Raw genomic sequence first — 15,487 nt, 5'->3', positions numbered from 1 at the left:
ATGGGGGAGGGGAGAGTATGGGGCTACTTGTGGGCAGCTATTGTATAAGGTAGTGGTATTTTCTCGTTTGAATTGTGTCATAGATACTTCCTTCTCTTAGTAACCAGGTTCTTTTTTCTGCAGATCTTCCTTTTGTCAACTATAGTGACCTACTTATCTATCTAGATACTGGTTTTTTTTGTTTTTTTGTTTTTTTAAGATTTTATTTATTTATTTGACAGACAGAGGTCACAGGTAGGCAGAGAGGCAGGCAGAGAGAGAGGAGGAAGCAGGCTCTCTTCCTGCTGAGCCAAGAGCCGAAGCGGGGCTGGATCCCAGGACTCTGGGATGGAGACCTGAGCCAAAGGCAGAGGCTTTTAACCCACTGAGCCACCCAGGCACCCCTCTAGATACTGTTTTGAGCATACTCTATCAATCTTATTATTGATTATTAATAATTAGTATAATATACATGATATCTTGGCATGGTAAAATCAACTTAATCTCTGCTGAGTATTAAAAAATACTTGATTCAAAAAAATAATAGGGCGCCTGCGTGGCTCAGTGGGTTAAGCCGCTGCGTTCGGCTCAGGTCGTGATCTCAGGGTCCTGGGATCGAGTCCTGCATCGGGCTCTCTGCTCAGCGGGGAGCCTGCTTCCTCCTCTCTCTCTCTGCCTGCCTCTCTGCCTACTTGTGATCTCTCTCTGGCAAATAAATAAATAAAATCTTTAAAAATAATAATAATAATAATTACTTGGTATTGCCAAGTGAACTTAAAAGCGTGAAGTGAGGGACGCCTGGGTGGCTCAGTTGGTTAAGCTGCTGCCTTTGGCTCCGGTCATGGTCCTGGCGTCCTGGGATCGAGTCCCGCATCGGCTCCTTGTTCGGCAGGGAGCCTGCTTCTCTCGCAGCCTCTGCCTGCCTCTCTGCCTGCTTGTGTGTACTCTCTCTCTCTCTCTGGCAAATAAATAAAATCTTAAAAAAAAAAAAAAAAAAAAAGAAAGCGTGAAGTGAAGTTTTTAAGGAAATGAGTACCAAATAAAAGTTTATATTTAAAGAAGTTTAGAGGTATGGCATTCTTTTCATAGGACATTCTTATCAACTGATTAATTGATCAATAGAAATTAATAATTTGATGGGTGCGTTGGTGGCTTCTCCTTTGAGCTTCTGCCTCTTGGTTTCAGTTCAGGTCATGATTTCAGGGTGGTGAGATCAAGTCCTGAGTCAGGCTCCATGCCGGGATGCCGCCTGCTTAAGCCTCTTTATCCCATCCCACTCAACCCACTGCCCCACCAGGATCTCTCTAAAATGAATAAATAAATGGTTCCTATTTTTTTTTTCATCTTGAAAAGAGAAATTAATCACTTGATTTCATTAAAGAGGTAACAAGGGACAAGCCTAGTTGACTGATTAGACAGGGCTTAAAGGCAAGTTGTGCTACTGAAACTGAAAAGAGGTTATAATATTTTAATTGGCATTCTGGTTTACCAATAAGAGTGAAGCGTTTATGTCCAGTCAATATATTCTCTCCCATAGAAAACTGTCTGGCTCTAAAATGAAACTATTTAACCCTCCCCCCAAATACTTATCAAATGTCTACTGTACCAAAGTATTGAGATAGTGATGGAAATGATGTTTGAGGAAAAGACACAGAAATGAAATGAACACAGCCTCTGCTTTTTAAGATAAGATTGAATAGGAAATTGGTCTTTTTCTTTTTTTAGATTTATTTGTTTTAGAACAGTTTGGGTTGTTTTAATTTTCATTTTTTTCTTATGACCTTTAATGTGGAGGATCTTTTCATATGCTTATTTGCCATTTGTATATCTTGTTTGGGGCAATGTTTCTCCCCTGAGGCCCTTGGCCTATTTTTTTAGTCAGGTTCCTCTTTTCTTTTATTGTTGAATTTTAACTGCTCTTTCTATATTTTGGATAATAGCCCTTTACCAGATGTGTCTTTTGCAAATATTTTATTCCAGCCTATGGTTTGTCGTCTTATTCTCTTGAAAATGTCTTTTCCAGAGCAGAAATTTTAATTTTAATAAAGTCCAACTTACCAAATATTGTTTTCATGGGTGGTGCCTTTGGAGTTCTATCTAAAGAAGGCATTGCCATACCCAAGGTCATCTAAGTTTTTCTTCAATGTTCTATTCTGGGAGTTTATTATCTTTGGTTTCACATTTAGATCTATGATCCATTTGAGTTCATTTTTGTGAAAGGTATAAGATCTGTTATTGGATTCTTTTTCTTTCTTTCCTTTTTGTCTGCATGCAGACATCATGTTGTCCCAGCACCATTTGTTGAGAAGGAGATTATCTCTGCTCCACTGTGTTGCCTTTGTTTCTTTGTAAAAAAGCAGTCAACTGTATTCATGTGGGTCTTGATTCTGTTCCATTGATCTATTTGTCTATTGTTTTCATAATACCACAATGTTTTGATTACTGAGACTTTATGGTAAGTCTCAAAGTCAGGTAGGTAATACCAGTTCTACAAATGTGTTCTTGTCCTCCAATATTGTGTTGGCTATTCTGGGTCTTATGTCACTTCATATAAACTTTAGAATCAGTTTTTTTTTTTTTTTTAAGATTTTATTTATTTATTTGACAGAGAGAGATCACAAGCAGGCAGAGAGGCAGGCAGAGAGAGAGGAGGAAGCAGGCTCCCTGCTGAGCAGAGAGCCCGACGTGGGGCTTGATCCCAGAACCCTGGGATCATGACCTGAGCTGAAGGCAGCGGCTTAAGCCACTGAGCCACCCAGGCGCCCCTAGAATCAGTTTTTTATATCCACAAAGTAACTTACTGGGACATTGATTCGGATTGCATTGAATCTATATTTCAAGTTGGGAAGACTAACATCTTGACAATATTGAGTCTTCCTATCCATAAGTATAGACTAATTCTCCATTTATTTACTTCTATCTAAATTAGTTCATCAGAATTCTAATTTATTTATTTATTTATTTTTAAGATTTGACAGACAGAGATCACAAGTAGGCAGAGAGGCAGGCAGAGAGAGAGGGAAAAAGAAGCAGGCTTCCCGCTGAGTGGAGAGCTGGATGTGGGGCTTGATCCCAGGACCTTGGAATCTTGACCTGAGCCGAAGGCAGAGGCTTAACCCACTGAGCCACCCAGGCGCCCCAGCTCTTGTACATATTTTGTTAGATTTATATCTAAATATTTCACTTTACGGATGTTAATATAAGTGGTATTGTGTTTTTAATGTCAAGTTCTACCTTTTTTCCTGGTATATAGAACTATGATTTACTTTTATATATTAACCTTGATCTTGCAACCTTACCATAATAATTTATTACTTACAGGAATTCTGTAATTTAATTTAATTTAATTCCTGATTTTATTTTTATAGACAATCCTGTCATGTTCAAACAGTTTTATTTCTTCCTAATCTGTATACCTTTTATTTCCTTTTCCTGTCTTATTACATTAGCTAGTACTTTTTGTTTTTTAAGATTTCATTTATTTATTTCACAGAGAGAGATCACAAGTAGACAGAGAGGCAGGCAGAGAGAGGGAGGGGAAACAGGCTCCCCGCTAAGCAGAGAGCCCAATGTGGGGCTCGATCCCAGGACCCTGAGACCATGACCTGAGCTGAAGGCAGAGGCTTAACCCACTGAGCCACCCAGGCACCCACATTAGCTAGCACTTTTATCTAATGTCAAAAAGAAGTAGTGAGAGAGAACATTTCTACCTTGTACCTGATCTTAGTTTGAAAATTTTGGCTTTTTCACTATTTCAGGATGTTGTTAGTTATAGGTTTGCTTTTTTATCAAGGAAGTTCCTTTATATTCCTGGTTTACTGAGAGTTTTTAATCATGAAAAAGTGTTGGATTTTGTCAAATTTTACATTTATTGACACAACTGTGTGAGGTTTTTTTTTAACTTGCTAATATGATGGATTACATTAATTGATTTTCAAATATTAAATAAGCCTTGCATACCTGTAATAAATCCCAATTGGTGATGATGTATAATAATTATTTTTATTTATTGTTGTATTATATTTACTAATATGTTCTTAAGGTCTTTTGCATCTATGTTCATGAGAGATATTGGTCTATAGTTGTAATGTCTGTCTGGTTTTGGTATTAGGGTAATGTACTTTTAGAGTGAGTTAAGAGGGAATTAGTCATCCTAATGGTAGATAATGTTAAATATTAACCATCAAATGTGTATTTTTGTTTAAGAAATAGAGACCACTGGGGTGCCTGGGTGGGTAGGTTGGTTGAGCATCTGAGTCTTGGCTTCTGCTTGGGTAGTGATCTCAGGGTGGTGAGGTGGAACCCTCCAGCTGGGCTCTGTGCTCAGCAAGGAGTCTGCTTATCCCTCCCCTTCCCCCCACCAGCTCTCCCCCCGACTTGTGTACTCTTTCTCCCCCTAGGATGGATTAATAAATAAATGTTTTTAAAGATGGTTTTTATTTATTTGCCAGAGAGAGAGAGCGTGCACAATCAGGGGAAGCGGCAGGCACAGGGAGAAGCAGTTTCCACTGAGCAAGCAGTCTGCGGCAGGATGTAATCCCAGGACTGTGGGATCATTGACCTGAGCCAAAGGAAGATGTTTAACCAATTGAGCCACCCAGGTGTCCCAATAAATTTTTTTTAAAAATGTTTAAAGAAGGGGAGAAAAAAAAAAGAAATACAGACCAGTGGGGCACCTGAGTAGCTCAGTTAATTAAGCCTCTACTCTTTTTTTTAACTTTTTTTTTTTTTTAAAGATTCTATTTATTTATTTGACAGACAGAGATCACAAGTAGGCAGAGAGGCAGGCAGAGAGAGAGGGAGGAAGCAGGCTCTCTGCTGAGCAGAGAGCCCAACGCGGGGCTCGATCCCAGGACCCCAGGATCATGACCTGAGCCGAAGGCAGAGGCTTAACCCACTGAACCACCCAGGCACCCCAAGCCTCTACTCTTGATACCAGCTCAGGTCTTGACCTCAGGGTTGTGAGTTCAAGCTCCATATTGGGCTCCATGCTTGGCATGGAGCCTACTTAAAAAAAGCAAAGAAATGAAATGAAATACATGCCACTATTCTTTTCTTTGTTAACACGTTCTTTTTAGCGGGGTGCCTGGGTGGCTCAGTAAGGGTCAGACTCTTGATTTTGGCTCAGGTCATAATCTCAGGATTCTGAGATCAATCCCTGTGTTGGGCTCCATGCTAGACAGAGAACCTGCTTAAGATTCTCTCTCCCTCTTCCCTGTACCCCCCATTTAAAAAAAAAAAAATCTTTTTAGAGACAGACAGGATATAAATACAATTAAAACTATGTTCAAGGGAGGGCGCCTGGGTGGCTCAGTGGGTTAAGCCTCTGCCTTCAGCTCAGGTTGTGATCTCAGGGTCCTGGGATTGAGTCCCACATTGAACTCTCTGCTTGGCGGGGAGTCTGCTTCCTCCTCTCTCTTTCTCTCTCTCTGCCTGCATCTCTGCCTACTTGTGATCTCTGCCTGTCAAATAAATAAATAAAATCTTTGAAAAAAACAAAAACAAAAAACTATATTCAAGGGGCATCTCGGTGGCTCAGTCGTTAGGTGTCTGCCTTCGGCTGGAGTCATGATCCCAGAGTCCTGGGATCGAGCCCCACATCAGGCTGCCTGCTCAGCAGTGAGCCTGCTTCTCCCTCTCCCACTCCCCCTGCTTGTGTTCCCTCTCTCGCTGTATCTCTCTCTATCAAATAAATAAATAAAATCTTAAAAACAGGGGCGCCTGGGTGGCTCAGTGGGTTAAGCCGCTGCCTTCGGCTCAGGTCATGATCTCAGGGTCCTGGGATCGAGTCCCGCATCGGGCTCTCTGCTCAGCAGGGAGCCTGCTTCCTTCTCTCTCTCTCTCTGCCTGCCTCTCAGTGTACTTGTGATTTCTCTCTGTCAAATAAATAAATAAAATCTTTAAAAAAAAAATCTTAAAAACAAAACAAAACAAAAAAAACTATGTTCAAGGGTGTCTGGCAGATTCAGTCAGTAGAGGTTGTGACTCTTGATCTTGAGGTTTTGAGTTTGAGCCCCACGTTGGTTATAGAGATTACTTAAAAATGAAATCTTAAAAAAAAAAAGTACTATGTTCAGTTCTATTTGAATCCTGATATTGGTCACCATTCATTTTTTCACTTCTTCAACGAACATTTGTTCATTAACTTACAGTGTATCAGATATTCAGAATATTGAAACAAATAAGGCATAGTCACTGTTTTTAGGAAGCTCACAGTGTATTTGGGGAAATAAATTTTTTTTTGTTTTTTGTTTTTTTTTTTTAAGATTTTATTTATTTATTTGTCATAGAGAGAGAAGACAGAGCAAGCACAGGCAGACAGAGTGGCAGGCGGAGGCAGAGGGAGAAGCAGGCTCCCCACCAAGCAAGGAGCCCGATGTGGGACTCGATCCCAGGATGCTGGGATCATGACCTGAGCCGAAGGCAGCCGCTTAACCAACTGAGCCACCCAGGTGTCCCTGGGGGAATAAATTTGTAAACTAGTAATAGCAAAGCATTTTTTAAGTATTACAATAACATGGCATGGTAATAGATTTGTCTATGCTAAGCACATTTCAAAGTGTCCACTTGGAAACTGACAACAGACCTAAACATAAACTTCAATATTCTAACAGATAAGATAGTGACCATTTTAAGATGCCTATTTAGATTAGGAGTATAGGGCTCTCTGCTCATTTGGGAGCCTGCTTCTCCCTCTCCTCCCCACTTTTGCTGTCACTATCTCAGATGCCTCTCTGAAATAAATAAAATCTTTAAAAAAAGAATAGATTAGGAGTATAGCATATAACCTTAAAGGGTAAGAATAACAAGTCCTATACAGTATGTGCTTACAAATTAACTGATGATAGCCTAGACTAGTACTAGAGGTGTTCTGTTTTATTCTGTTTTAATGTCAAACTGAAGGCTTCGCTGATGATTAGCAGAGCTTCAGAGATGAGTGGTGCCAATGAAACAGACACAAGGCTGATTGTACATTTCTTTAAATTGGCTGTATGTTTTACTGATGAAAAATAAAACTTCAGAAATGCTAGTATACTTGTAATCTTTGAATACATTAAGGACTGGTTCTTGGGAAATAAAGCAAATTGTATCATCTTCATCAAGTTATCAAGCCACATCCATGTATATCCCTAAAAGAAGTTTATTTTCTAACGGTTTATTCTCTAAAATTTTTCAGACATCTGTGAATCACTACCTTTATTAACAAATCATTTCTATAATCATATTGTACAATTTACTAATTAGGAAGGCGCCTGGTTGGCTCAGTCAATGGAACACACAATTCTTTTTTTTTTTTTTTTTTAAGATTTTATTTATTTATTTGACAGAGAGAAATCACAAGTAGATGGAGAGGCAGGCAAAGAGAGAGAGAGGGAAGCAGGCTCCCTGCTGAGCAGAGAGCCCGATGCGGGACTCGATCTCAGGACCCTGAGATCATGACCTGAGCCGAAGGCAGCGGCTTAACCCACTGAGCCACCCAGGCGCCCCGAACACACAATTCTTGATCTCAAGGTTGTCAGTTTGAGCCCCATGTTGGGTGTAGAGATTACTTAAAAAAAGAAGAAGAAGAAGAAGAAGTGACACCTGGGTGGCTCATTCAGTTAAGTGTCTGCCTTGGGCTTGGGTGGCAATCCCAGGGTCCTGTGATCAAGTCCCATATGGGGCTCCTTGCTCAGTGGGGAGCCTGCTTCTCCCTCTGCATGCTGCTTCCCCTGCTTGTGTTCTCTCTCTGACAAATAAATAAACAAAATCTTAAAAAAGCAAACAAAAAAAAACTTTAAAAAATTACTAATCAGGTTCTAGATTGTTTAGATATTCAACAACCCTAAGGATAGACTTTGGACATGTTTTATTCAGCTAATTTATCAAACATTTTTTTTGTTCACCTATTTGTTGGGCACTGTGGACATAATAAAATGTCTGTCCTCAGAGTACTCACAATTTAGAAAAGTAAGCAAATATGTTAACAAATAATTGCTATGGGATATAGTAAGTCCTATAATATAGATATATTTGGGATAGGTTGTTGCCCAAAGGAAACCATATCATCTTAGGTTTGTCTGGGAATGTTTCACAAAGGGGAGAAGATAACTGGTTATTGTACGTATGACTAGGAGTTAGTCAGTTGGGAAGGATATTCAAGATGAAAAAGTACAAAAGAGTGAGTCTTTTTTCTTTTTTTATAAGCTTTTATTTATTTATTTGACAGATCACAAGTAGGCAGAGAGGCAGGCCAGAGAGGGGGAAGCAGGCTTCCTGTTGATCAGAGAGTGAGATGCCTGGCTTGATTCCAGCACCCTGAGATCATGACCTGAGCCGAAGGCAGAGGCTTAACCCACTGAGCCACCCAGGCGCCCCAAGAGTGAGTCTCTAATGATATGGTATGATGGGCTGACTTGTGTTCCCCCAAAACTCATATGGTAGGCATAATCCCCAGTACCTCAGAATGTGATTGTATTAGGAGACACGGCCTTTAAAGAAGTGATTAAGTTAAAATGAGGCCTTTAGATGGGCCCTAATCCAATCCTACTGATGTCCCTATAAGAACAGGAAATGTAGATGTTCAAGTCACCAGGGATGCAGGCACACAGAGAAAAAGACCATGTACAAGTCAAGGAGAAAACCCTGAGGAGAGACCAAACCTGCCAACACCTTGATCTTGGACCCCAGACTCCAGAACTGTTAAGAAAATAAGTTTCTGTTGTTTAAGCCATCCAGTCTGTGGTGTTTTGTTATGGCAGTCCGGTGTGTGTTTTTTCACACCACCAAGCAGTTCCTCAGTTCTCAGCCATGATAACAGAATACCCTCCCATTTCAACCCAATTCTATCTACCATGAGATAGCATCAGGTGTCACAGGGTAAGGGCCCAGCCCCCAAGACTGTCTCCCTCTCCCTCCACTTCAGATGCTAGTGGCAAGTGCAGGTTATCAACTACTGGAGATCAGAGGTTCCAACAACCCCCTCTTGGATTTCATTAATTTGCTAGAGCAAAACAGAACTCAACAGGACTGAAAGAACTCAAAGAAACATTTCCTCACATTTATGAATTTATTATAAAGGCTGTAATAAAGGATACAGATGAAGAGGTATATAGGGCTGTTGGAGCACTGTGTTTGAACACTGACAGTTGGTTCAGTTTGGCTTGGGTAAAGGAGAGATATACCTAAAATGTGACTAGTGTGACTGAGGAGTTTACTTATTAACTGCATCCCATTTTAATTCATTGAGTTTATATTTAAAAACTGAAGCAGTGTTGGGGCACCTAGCTGGCTCAGTCGTTAGAGCACACAACTCTTGATCTTGGGGTGTTAAGTGTGAGTCCCATGTTGGGACTAAAAAAGGAGAAAGAAAGAGAGAAAGAAGAGAGAAGGAAGGAGAGAGAGGGGAGAAGGAAGGGGAGGGAAAGAAGGAGGGACAGAGGAAAGGAAAGAAAGAAAGAAAAAGAAGGAAGAAAAAGAAAAAGTCAGGAAAGAGAAAGAAAGAAAATGACAGAAACAAAAAAAAAAATTAAAAGTGTAAAAAAATTAGAAGTACCATAAAGTGTTTTTGTTAAACACAACTTCATTGTTTGGATCAGACAATCATTTAATCATTTCACCTTAATTGTTGAAAATTTAGTGTCCCAATTAAGGTGTGCTGTAAGTATAAAAAAGACTGAATTTTTAAGATCTAGTACCAAAAAAAAGAGAGAGATAGAAATATCTCATTAATAATTTCTTTATTATCTATAGGTTGAAATTACAATATTTGGTGTATATTAGGTTAGATAAAATACAATATTGAAATACACTATTTCTTTTCACTCTTTTTAAATGTAACTACTGGAAAATTTTAAATTTTTTATATAGTTCACATTGTTTCTGTTGGACAGTACTGATCCAGACTTTATTCTGTAACACTGAAGACATTTGAATAGGAGAATGATATGATAATGATTTTGATTTAGTGCAATTCATCTAGCACTGGTACAGGATAGATTGATTTTTGAAGGAAATTGGAGGAGGAGAGATCCCCTTAGAAAGTGGTAAGGGTCTGAGAGCTTGGATTAGGTGCTTCAGGGTCAACTGGAGTGACAAATGGCTTCCCAGTGTAGACAGGAAAATCAACATTTCTCAAATTTTTTCTTTCTTTACCCTGTTGTTTTCACATTCAAAATGAATTTTGGCTACACTTAGCCTATTAGAGGAAGATTAGTAAATAACATGCAAAAAAAGTTCTTCTTTAGGGGGAAATTACAAATGTAAGTTGTAAGCAAAGAATAGAATTAACTCTGGCAATCTTTAGGCATTAGCTCCCACCCTCCCCCCACTCCCCCACTCCCCGCCCCCTTGAAATGCCAGTATGCTATTCTATGAAAGAGGTGGCTTTCTCTGTCTTTAACTCTCCGTGTTTAAAGTCCTGGATTCCTTGACTTAAGGATTTTTTTTTTTATTTGTTTGTTTTCCTCCTCGATTATCACAGTAGCAGATATCCTCCCGCAGAGCAGCAAGAAGCTAGGATTCAGATGTATGGTCTGCTGATACCTGTGTTTGGACCTAAGAGATTTCAAAGCATTTTCATTCATTACTTTTCTTCTTAGCAGACCTACATTAAACTATTAGGTGGGAATTTCATAACGTTTCTTCCCAGTCTATTCCATTTTAAATGTTTCACCTCATTTCTTACGTTGTTTTCAGTAAAGAAGGAAGAACACCTCACAGGAATCAAATGATCCCAAGATACATTTTAGGACATTTACCTTGCTGGCCTGAACCTAGCATAATTACCAGATTAATCGCCAGAGCTGTAACTCCTGACTGATTGGAGCTGGGATTCTAAGTGCATCGAAGACCCCAATCAAACAGCCGGATCTCCCCAAAACATCAACACACAGTTGCATTGAGCAACTGTTATCTGTTGCCCTGGGGGAGGATTGCTTAACTGGGGCGTCTCTGGGGCTAAGCTGGTTTCTGGTCAGCAGTTTCTTAGATTCCCTCTTACTCAAGAAGCATTTATCTTAATACATTCAGCACGCTTTTAGATGGTTGAGATTCCGTTGAATTCCAGTTGAAACTTTTAAAAGTACATATATTGCTAGAAGAATGCTCTCTGTCCCTATTAACTTGCTTTACTTTCTTAAAGGTAATTTTCTCAGACTGAGTTAGGCAGACAAAATATATTTCAGATCTGTCTCCCTTTCACCCTCACTGCTTTTTCACCAAGAAGAAAATATTGTACAGAATTCACACATCTAAAACTTTACCTTCAGTATTGTCTTTCTCCGTAGCAGTTTTACACAAATTGATTTGGGACACATAAATTCTGTGCCTTCACAATTCCATGTATTCTTTTGTTAACCATTGGGCAAATAATTACTGGGGCAAACACAGTGCTCTGGAATTACCTTGGAGCCTGCTTTGAGCAAATGAAGGAGGGAACACAGACCGACTTTGTACTTTTACCCGTGCAGTTTGCTTTTGCGAAACATTAAAGACTAATTATACAAAGCTTAGGAAGATGGAGGAAAAAAAGATAAATGATTTAGAGCCAAGAATGACACTGTGACACAAATAATAAATAAAAGCCAAGATAAGAAAAAAGTAGAAAAGACCAGAGGAAAACAGACCATCATCGTCCTCTTACTCTAAGCTGCAAGGTTCAGCCGTGAGCCTCTTGGGTCTACTGAGTACTTACATGGAACTAGTCCAACTGAGAAACTGAATTGTTGATTTTTATTAATTTAATATTGGAGCGATTTAAAATATTTTCCCATTAAACACAGCTTTGTTGTTTTGATAGAAGCTGTATTTAACTGTAGAAAACTTAAGAGTCTAAAATGGAGATGTGGGGGCGCCTGGGCGGCTCAGTGGGTTAAGCCGCTGCCTTCGGCTCAGGTCATGATCTCAGGGTCCTGGGATCGAGTCCCGCATCGGGCTCTCTGCTCGGCGGGGAGCCTGCTTCCTCCTCTCTCTCTGCCTGCCTCTCTGCTTACTTGTGATCTCTCTCTGTCAAATAAATAAATAAAATCTTTAAAAATAAAATAAAATGGAGATGTGTTATAAACATGAAATATACACTGAATTTCAAAGACATAGTTGGGGGGTAGTAAACTACCTTAGTAATAATTGTTATACTGATGTCATACTAAAATGATATTATTTGGGTTATAGTGGGTCAAATAAAATAGTTACTTAAATAAACCTCTCGTTTCTTTTAAAATTTTTAATGTGACTACTAGCAAATTTTATATTACATAAATAGCTTGGATTATATTTCTACTGGACCTCACTGCCATACAGGATATTCTTTGTCCTTTGGCTGCTAAATTCAGTTGCTGTGGTAACTTAAGGGGCCTCTAGGCTCAGTGTTTCCTGGAAGGACAGGAATGAGGCGGGGGAGGGGAGGTGTGACCTCCGGGAAGGTTTTCTTGGATGTCACGTTTCACTTATACTTGGTTCTCTCAGTTTACAATTTAGAATTTTTTTTTTTTTTTTTTTTAGCGAGAGAGAGAAAACATAATCTGGTTTGTTTCAGGTCCTGTAGCATCAGTTTGAATTCTAGGCCCTCAACCAAAACCTAAACACCAGTTTACCAACTAGGAAAATTGGGTCCAATTACTGTGCTCTGTCCTTGGTCACCCTCTTCCACATAGTGAGGTTGTTGCTAGGCTACAAATTAACCGGCATTAGGAAATTGACCATTGATATTCCCACACCCCACCCCTCCCAAGAGCCTTCATTCCCCATCCCCCCCCCCCCGCCCCTCCACGCACCCCCTTCAAAGCCTTGATACTATCTCTTACCCAAATCTTTAATCAGAACTAAATTGTTTTCTTTGTTTACTCACACCCTGGGCCTCCTCCCTCTCTCCTTTCATTATCCTTCATCTTCCTCTGTTCACATTTTCCCTATTTTTTCTACTCATCTTGCTCAATTTTCTTGTATGACTGAGTAATCAAATACTTATCTCACACTTCTTTCAAGAAATTCGCAGTCCGTAATCAACAGGCTATTGATTATTCTCTCTAGTTGTGTAAAAATCAGGTGGGCTTGTCCCTTTTTTATTTTGTTAAGTAGAAGTGAGTTAGAGGATTTCTGTCGCCTTAGTGCCTGAGGTCCTTGGTCATGGTGTTTCAAAGATGAAGACCCGTGGGTAGCAAAGCAAGAGAAAGAGCATATAAAGCTCTGGGGAGGGGGACGCCTGGGGTGGGTTGTCCCTGGACTTTCAAAATTTAGGGGGTTTTGTGAGCTCTTTTGTGGAATTATCTTAAACAATCAGGGTGTGCTGAGTCCTGCGGATTAGGGCTTTGGTTATGTATCTGTCTACCTGTTAGGTTAATGTCTCTATGCTATTGGTCTTTTTGCATACGTCTGGGGGCTTATGTCTTCGCCACCCCTTTCCTGTTTTAGAGACCAGTGCTTTGTGATTAATTGTCTTATTTTAGGATGTTTTGCACATTGGGAGATGGAGAGGAGAAGTGAGATGGGGAAAATCGGAGGGGGAGATGAAGCATGAGAAACTGGACTATGAGATGCAAACTGAGTGAATGAGCCTGGTGGTGGGTATTATGGAGGGCAGGAGGGCACGTATTGTGTGGAGCACTGGGTGTGGTGCATAAACAATGAATTTTGGAACACTGGAAATAAATAAAATAAAATGGAAAAAAAAAAAAGAGTAAGTTAAAAAAATGAAGAAGTCATCTCTGCAAATGCTGCAAAGCAAAATAGTGTACTCCTGTCCAAGCTGCAGAATAAGATGTCACTTCATTTGAACTGCCCTGACTCTGTATTTTCTTGTTGGGGACCCTGACCCTGACTACCTAGCTGTCTAACTAACTTCTTACAGAATAAGAAGGGAAATACTATAAATTCCTTAAAAGCTAGGACCCTGGGGCGCCTGGGTGGCTCAGTGGGTTAAAGCCTCTGCCTTCGGCTCAGGTCATGATCTCAAGGTCCTGGGATCGAGCCCTGCATCAGGCTCTCTGCTTAGTGGGGAGCCTGCTTCCTCCTCTCTCTCTGCCTGCCTCTCTGCCTACTTGTGATCTGTCTGTCAAATAAATAAATAAAATCTTTTAAAAAAATGAATGAATGAATGAATGAATGAATAAATAAATAAATAAATAAATAAAAAGCTAGGACCCTTTTTGTCCTACATACTGATGAACCCTCAAGCTTTTGGAGAGTACCTGACGTGCAGTGTGCACACAACAAGCACCTGTTTCGCTGAATGTGGTCATCGTTCCATCTCTAGATGCTAGAAACCTGAGGCTAGAGGTACAACATCTCAGAATGGGAAGGATTTATAGTAAGCGGTAGGGTAAATGCCATCTTAAGGAGTTTGAATGGTATCCCATAAGCAGTTGATTCTCTTGTTCCTTCAACCCAGGAGAGGTGGTCTGGCTCCCGGATACTCAGGTTTTCTTCCTCCCTGAGAGATTGTGCTAATCAGAAGACAAAGAGAGCCAAAAACTAGCCCAGTTCTTCCCTTGCTAGCTTTTCTTCTCCAGGCTGCTCTTTCTTCCCCTTTAAGATGGCAGACCGAGCCTATAATCAAAAAGGAGCTGATAAATTCAAAGCATGATGAATCTATCTGCTTACACTCCAAACAACCTGAACTCTCAGACAGTAGCACCCAGTCAACTTTATCTTGTATAAGTAGCATTTTGTTTCATCTCTTTAGATTGACTTTATTCCCAGCAGATGTGAGAGCAAAAATTGAAGTGAATTTGCCCTCCCTTCAGGCTTTTCTGGTAGCATTTTGTCTTTGAAACTAAGAGATTATCGCTATTAGAAGAGGGAAGGAGGACGAGTCTTAAAAAAAAACAAACCAAAAAACCCTGGCACGGGGCGGGTGTCGGCTGTGGTTTTAAAACCGGGTGGGGAGGGAGGGAGCCCTTGCCTAGGGCGGGGGCAGAGTTTGAGGTCACAAAATTCCGCTAGGTCACGGGGTCTGTAGCGGGGGTGGAGAGAAGGGAGGCTTGTCTTCTTTGCAGGCTCCACCCTTTGCGGAGATTATAAATCCGTCCCTGGCCCGCTGTAACGGTGAGAGTAAGGGTGGGATCGCGCATCGCTGTGAGGCTGAGAGGAGAGCTTGCTGCCGGGGGCATTCTGGAGGTTTTATTGATTGGAAGACGGATCTCTGGGGTCCCGCTCCTAGATCTTTGTTGAAGATTGGAAAAGAATTAAATTAAGGCCATGGGGACCCAGAAGGTAAGATTAATATAATTACCAGTTATCTTTGCTTGTTTTCGGGGGTAAACTCAGAAGAGCGGCTTTAACGGAGATGGCTGTGCTCTGTTTTATTACGAGTCATGTAGCCATCTAGCCATCTTCAGGCCTTTTCATTTTTTCTCCAGCCTGTGATGCTGTGGTTCTGTCTGTTCTCTTTGGATGTCACAGCGTCTAAAGGACTTAATCCCAATCCCACTGACCTTCCTGTCGCAGGGAGAGTCACCTGGAGAAGTTGTGTGTTTCTCAGGGGTTTTGTTGCTTTGGCTTGGTTTTAGCATAATCACATGATATTAAGGAT

At 40.5% G+C, this 15,487-nt stretch overlaps 1 protein-coding gene across 3 annotated transcripts in view; it reads left to right on the top strand.

The window, feature by feature from the left end:
- The window catches only part of LOC309870404 (solute carrier family 2, facilitated glucose transporter member 3), a 92,966-nt gene that overhangs the window by 63,315 nt on the left and 14,164 nt on the right, over nucleotides 1–15,487 (top strand). The window contains exon 1 of one of the 3 annotated variants that reach the window (XM_082742560.1): nucleotides 14,842–15,168. The exons of the other annotated variants lie outside the window; for them this stretch is intronic. Coding sequence (XP_082598686.1) covers nucleotides 15,154–15,168 — 15 coding nt within the window. The 5' untranslated portion in view covers nucleotides 14,842–15,153. Of the gene's footprint in view, nucleotides 1–14,841; nucleotides 15,169–15,487 lie in introns of those variants that run through there. 3 annotated transcript variants of the gene reach the window in all.

This window comes from Mustela nivalis, assembly GCF_964662115.1.
Source record: "Mustela nivalis genome assembly, chromosome: 7".
NCBI lineage: Eukaryota > Metazoa > Chordata > Mammalia > Carnivora > Mustelidae > Mustela > Mustela nivalis.
Note: the sequence above shows the minus strand (reverse complement) of the source record. Positions and strands in the feature narration are given on the sequence as shown.